The sequence below is a fragment of the Pyrus communis genome, chromosome 1 (genome assembly GCF_041283825.1).
Source record: "Pyrus communis isolate YQ-2024b chromosome 1, ASM4128382v1, whole genome shotgun sequence".
Lineage (NCBI taxonomy): Eukaryota > Viridiplantae > Streptophyta > Magnoliopsida > Rosales > Rosaceae > Pyrus > Pyrus communis.
In genome coordinates this window covers 20,135,642-20,142,370 of record NC_142565.1, presented here as the reverse complement: position 1 = coordinate 20,142,370, position 6,729 = coordinate 20,135,642, and the positions used below count along the sequence as shown (strand labels likewise).

Genomic DNA, 6,729 nt, shown 5'->3' with positions numbered 1-6,729 from the left:
AAAAAAATTTATCTTTGACAGAAAAATAGGAGAAGAAGACTGAAAAAGAAATAAAAAAACAGGTCCCAAAGTTGAAAAAACATGTAAAAAGTCTTTGGTGTCAAAAATTTTATAGTTTGATGCTAATGAGTGGTGTTTACAAAGGTTAAATCCACCATAATTGGTGTCAGGCAAGTTAAAGACACCAAATTTTGACAACGGTGATAGTCCAATTTACAAAGCCACTGATGAAGAATGGTGCCCTTAAAATGGTGCCCTATAGGCACATTTTCTTGTAGTGTCCCCAAATACATGATCGTGTCGTTTGGATAATGATATATGCAATTCTTAAAATAGCCAAGCTACCAAACTGTAAACCACAGGCCACAGACAAGAAATAACCCAAATGGGGCGGTCAACCATCAAAAAATTTCCTGGATTTACCTCCTCCTCCCCTCCTATTCCATCATCATTTTCCTAAAACAATTTTTCGTAATTTCTGTAATCTCATGTCCTATCTTGTAACCAAGGAAAAGAAACGATGGAAATAGTGATGAAATTTCATGATACAAATTGAAGAAAAGAGCAGGAGGAATTGGAGAAACTAGCTAGGTACCTCAAATTGTTATCGCGGTTGTGGTTGCATCGGTGGTTGTGGTAAATATATTGGAGGAAAAGTGGTAGGAGATTAAAAAGATGGCGGCGGCAGTGGCTGCAGCAACCGGTGCGACGAATAATTCATCAGATGGTTCAATAGTATGTTACGCTCCAACCATGATCACTACTAACGGTATATGGCAGGGCGACAATCCTTTAGATTACTCCCTCCCGCTCTTCATCTTGCAATTAACAATGGTGGTCGTTACCACTCGGATTCTCGTTCTCATTCTCAAACCCTTTCGCCAACCTCGTGTTATCTCAGAAATCCTGGTATGTATGTACATGCGTACGGACGTACGAGGAAATTTATATATCAATTAACATCCAGCTAGATAAATGTCCTTTTTAACTAGATTATGAACTTAATCGTTTCAATCTGCATGCATGCATGTATGGTTTTAACTAATCAATCAACAATTTAAATGTTGTAATTGCAGGGTGGAGTATTATTGGGGCCATCGGTGCTTGGAAAGAGTGATAAATTCGCCAACACAATCTTCCCTCTAAGAAGTGTGATGGTGTTGGAGACAATGGCAAACGTGGGTCTCCTCTACTTTCTCTTCCTCGTCGGATTGGAAATGGACATTTCAGTGATTCGTCGAATGGGGAAAAGGGCTGTTGTCATTGCCATTTCCGGTATGATCCTTCCCTTTCTCATCGGCGCCGCCTTCTCCTTCCTTCTCCACAAGCGGGAACAATCCATGAACCAAGGCACTTTTATCCTCTTCCTTGGCGTTGCCCTCTCCGTCACCGCTTTTCCTGTCCTGGCCCGTGTCCTGGCTGAGCTCAAACTCATCAACACTGAGATTGGCAGGATTGCCCTCTCCTCCGCTCTTGTCAATGACATGTGCGCTTGGGCTCTCTTGGCTCTTGCCATTGCCCTGGCTGAAAATGACTCCACTTCCTTGGCTTCCCTCTACGTCGTCCTGTCCAGCGGGGCCTTTGTTCTAGTTTGTATCTTCATCGTCCGCCCTGCCATTTGTTGGCTCATTCGAAGAACCCCCGAAGGAGAGACCTTCAGTGAGTTCTACATCTGCCTGATCCTCACCGGCGTCATGATCTCTGGCTTCATCACGGATGCCATCGGGACTCACTCCGTCTTCGGTGCATTTGTGTTTGGGCTGGTGATTCCCAATGGGCCTCTTGGAGCTACGCTGATTGAGAAGCTTGAGGATTTTGTCTCGGGGCTTCTGCTTCCTCTTTTCTTCGCAATCAGCGGTCTCAGAACCAATATAGCCAGCATTACTGGCCCCGGGACGTGGGGGATTCTGTTACTCGTCATATTCCTGGCCTGCATCGGCAAAATAGCCGGCACCGTCATCGTCTGCTTGTTTTACCAGATGCCGTTCGACGAAGGGTTTACTCTAGGGCTCCTCATGAACTGCAAAGGCCTCGTCGAGCTCATTGTTTTGAATGTCGGCAAAGACCAAAAGGTTTTAGACGACGAGGCGTTTGCCATCATGGTAATTGTGGCGGTTGTCATGACTGGAATCATTACGCCAATCGTGACCACCGTCTACAAGCCAGCCAGAAGGTTTATACCTTACAAACGAAGAAGCATTCAGAGGTCGAAGCCAGATGCGGAGTTACGAATACTTGTTTGCGTCCACACTCCTCGAAACGTGCCGACTATGATCAATCTCCTTGAAGCTTCCCACCCGACGAAACGATCCCCGCTTTGTGTCTACATTCTCCACTTGGTGGAGCTGAGCGGCCGCGCTTCCGCCATGCTCATTGTCCACAACACCAGAAAATCCGGGAGGCCTGCTCTCAACAGAACACAAGCTCAGTCGGATCACATTATCAACGCATTCGAAAACTACGAGCAGCATGCCCCGGGCAACTGTGTTTCGGTGCAGCCGCTCACGGCCATTTCCCCCTACTCCACCATGCACGAAGACATCTGCAACTTGGCCGAGGACAAGCGCGTCGCCTTCTTAATCATTCCTTTCCACAAACAGCAAACTGTGGACGGGGGAATGGAGGCAATGAACCCGGCTTTTCGGACAATGAACCAGAACGTGCTTACAAATGCACCTTGCTCCGTTGGAATCCTTGTGGACAGAGGCCTCAACGGCTCCAATCGCTTGGCTGCTGCAAATCAAATCTCGCATCACGTGGTTATTCTCTTCTTTGGAGGACCCGACGACAGAGAGGCCTTGTCCTATGCCTGGAGGATGTCGGAGCATCCCGGGATAAACCTCACCGTCATGCGGTTTGTTCCAGGGGAGGAAGCTGGACTGGAGAGAGCTGCTTCTACTTCCACTAGTAATGTGGATGGCAACGGGAACAATTCGAGGATACTGTCGGTGGAGATGGACTTAGGTTGGGAGAAGCAGCTCGACGAGGAGTTGATCAATGATTTTAGAATGAAAAATGCCAACGAAGAGTCGGTTGTTTACACCGAGAAGGTGGTGAATAACGGAGAGGAGACGGTGGCGGCAATTAGGTCCATGGACAACGTTCACGATCTCTTCATTGTTGGAAGAGGGCAAGGGATGGTATCGCCTTTGACGGCGGGACTGACGGACTGGAGTGAGTGCCCGGAACTTGGTGCCATTGGAGATTTGTTAGCATCTTCAGACTTTGCTGCCACGGCGTCGGTGTTGGTGATGCAACAATATGTTGGAGATCATGATCAAGGACCAGCAGAAGTCGACACCCTCGACACGCCCGACACTCCTCCCGACCAACAAAACCCACAATTTAACAGCGTCCACAACATTAACCGCCGCCCACAACCACCCAGCAGGCCCAACAATGGCTTTAACCCCTAATCGTTTCACCACTTTTCACATTTTGAAAACCATTTTTTCCCGTCTTTTCTATATTTTACAGTGAACAATATATACAAGATATGTACAACTTATGATATTGTAGGTATATGACACTGCATATCTTTGCTTGCTATTTTTTACAGTGAACAAGATATGTACAACTTATGATATTGTAGGTACATGACACTGCATATCTTTGCTTGCTATTTTTTACAGTGAACAAAATATACAAGATATGTACAAATTATGATATTGTAGGTATATGACACTGCATATCTTTGCTTGCTATTTTTTACAGTGAACAAGATATGTACAACTTATGATATTGTAGGTACATGACACTGCATATCTTTGCTTGCTATTTTTTACAGTGAACAAAATATACAAGATATGTACAAATTATGATATTGTAGGTATATGACACTGCATATCTTTGCTTGCTATTTTTTGCAATGAACAATATATACAAGATATGTACAACTTATGATATTGTAGGTATATGACACTGCATATCTTAGCTTGCTATTTTTGACAGTGAACAATATATACAAGAAATGTACAACTTATGATATTGTAGGATATGACACTGCATATCTTTGCTTGCTATTTTTTACAGTGAACAATATATACAAGATATGTACAACTTATGAAATTGTAAGTATATGACACTGCATATTTTTGCTTGCTTATGGCACGAATTAAATTTTGGGTTGCATTGAGGCTTCTTTTGATCCCGTTGATACTATTGACATGTATGGATATGAAAAATTCAGGGAGCTAGTGCTCTTATACAAGTCACAATTCATCATGCTAGCTGGCCAATTATAGCAAACGTCACTAAAACAAGAATAAGCCTAATAATCCCAAGGTTAAAACCTTTAATAGTGATTAAGCTAATCACTAATTACATGTTTCTCCGTGGGATGCAAATCTGGAAGAAGCTTCTCTGCGTATGGTTCGATATACGCAACTTTCATCTCAGAGATTACATCTTCTTTGGGAGGAAAATACTCAGCTTTCATCTCAGAGACCAACTGAAAAAGTGTGTCATTTGAAACCCCATGAAATAAGTACACCATATCTACAAGTCAGTAAAAAAGATAATGTGAAATACTCGACCGGATGGCTTTATGATGGGAATCAAGGGGTCTTGTTGCTACAGTTCTTCCGCGTCTGTTTTGAACTTCAGACACAAGTGCGCAAGCATCTGATCCTGCAGGCGTTGAGGCAGCTGGTAATATTTGACATCGAAGTCACTTGGCACACCATTTACAGTAGCTCGTAATTTTGCAGTAACGACATCGAAATCCTTTTCATATGAGACAACAACTTCCTTTTCATATGAGACAACAACTTCATCCAAAATTGGAACAAACTTCTTGCAGTGTCCACACCAAGGAGCATAGAACTCCAGCAACACATTTTCCGGATTTGACGTACTTCTGGATGTTCTCAGTGACTACGACCTTGAGATCTCCAATGAGAAAGCTTATGCCTTCTTTCTTATATTTCTCAGCAACTTCACGATATGTTGATTTGAAAGAATTCAACCCCATCATCATCTCATTCCTACACAATTGCTCCTCAGCTTCACTCATCATCTCATTCCTACTCATTCGGATTGATTCCCCTTGGCGCAATACTTGTTTGCCATCACATTCGAGCTTCCCAAATTCACAGTCAAGCGCCTCGGCAAGTTATTCTCCTAGATCATCCTATCAAACAACCTCAATGTCTCATCAAACTTGCCATTCTTGCTTAAGGCATCCAAAACCGAATTACAATCCACGACGCTCATCTTCACCTTGGAATACATGTAATTATCATAAGTCAAAGCAGTCACTGTATTTTCATGGGACAAGCAAAGAGGGTTCAACCGAACAATTTTTCCCTCATCCATAACAGCACTTCTTTGGAGATTTTCCAATTTCACTGGGATAGATGAAGAAGTTACACCCCTACTTACTTCCCTACCCAAGTTTGGTTCCAGCAAGATTCCATTGCTTTGATGAAATATCATCTTCAACCGTATCTTCAGAAACTTGGGAAGGAATAGAGCCATTAGACCCTTCTTTGTCAAGGAATACAATCTGATCATCTTCCACAATATTTTGATTATTTTCAAACCACTGAAAGTGCACCAACCCCCTCATCACCACTTGCTATGCTAACAAGTCTTTTACAAGTATGAGGTGCAATAATGTGAACGAGTGGCTGAATGAACATATTGTCTTCAAGCAGTCCCCTAGACATTTCAGCAAACAGTCCATCCGCGTTCAAATCCATCTTCACGAATTTGCCCACAAGATGCCAATGGACCCACCCATATTTATCATTCAAGAAAGCAAGTACGCCAAAAAAGCGCGAATAGAATATGGCTCTCCAATGTTCAGAATTATAACAGAAAGGAATACCTCAGGTCTAGTTTTTGTGTTATCGGAGAACGAGTGGCACTCAGATTCAGTGCCAATTGGAAGCAGCCGCGGAGTTGTGGTCTTGGTCGAAACATGAATCACAATATTCGATCCCGGATGCAAAACTGTGGCTGCAACTGAATTTTCCTAGTGTGGCCTGACGGGCGACATTGGGTCTGGAGTTGAGTCTCCCCCGATGCCAAGAGCCCAGGTCACGGCGTAACAGAGCAAGCTCATGGCGGACGACTGTGAGTGCAGAGTCCATAGCGTCACGGGCCGCACATGTCAAAGCTTCAAAGGAGTCTAACGCAGCTGAAACGCGTACGTTCATGGCAGCAGGACGAGAGGTATTGGATTGGCTGGCAAACATGAGGGAAACCAGGAACGAGATGGCTGATCCCAATGAGCAAGCAGCAATAGAAATGGCTATGGAGAAGATGAAGTAGAAGGGAGCAGGGCTACAATGTATTTTTTGTGTTTTGTATTTCTTTGTAAAATTCTGCTTCCTTTTCAATACTATTACTGAGAGCTAGTGCTCTCATGCAAGTCACAAATCATCATACCAGCTGGCCAATTATAACAAACGGCACTATAACAGGAATTATAAGCCTAATAATCCCAAGATTAAAACCTTTGATAGTGATTAAGCTAATCACTAATTACCGATCACATCAGCATCACTTTCAGAAAATCGTTCCTAGAGATCCCTCCCAAACTTTGTACGTGTTGCAACGTCCAGTTCAAGAGAATTTTGGATCCAGTTCGTGAAGAAGAGATCTTCGTCTTACAGTCTTACCGTCAATAATAAAACCGGTTTTGTTCTTGAGAATCAAAGAAATGGCTCGGCCCCATTCAGTTCGTCAAAGGAAAAGAGGTCCACGGTCTCGCTGTTGGCCGTT

General features: G+C 43.6%; 1 protein-coding gene across 2 annotated transcripts; it reads left to right on the top strand.

The window, feature by feature from the left end:
- Window positions 1-274: 274 nt before the first annotated feature.
- On the top strand, window positions 275-3,704 carry CHX15 (cation/hydrogen exchanger 15). 2 transcript variants are annotated; one of them, XR_015955959.1, is made up of 3 exons: window positions 275-909; window positions 1,077-3,519; window positions 3,593-3,704. XR_015955959.1 is itself a non-coding variant. In XM_068458585.2 (2 exons), exons 1-2 carry the CDS (start codon window positions 676-678, stop codon window positions 3,414-3,416), a joined length of 2,574 nt encoding a protein of 857 aa, XP_068314686.2. In that variant the 5' UTR covers window positions 555-675; the 3' UTR covers window positions 3,417-3,704. The 2 variants fall into 2 exon arrangements, 1 of the variants encoding a protein (XP_068314686.2); XM_068458585.2 differs by having other exon boundaries at window positions 555-909; window positions 1,077-3,704.
- The last annotated feature ends 3,025 nt before the right edge of the window (window positions 3,705-6,729 follow it).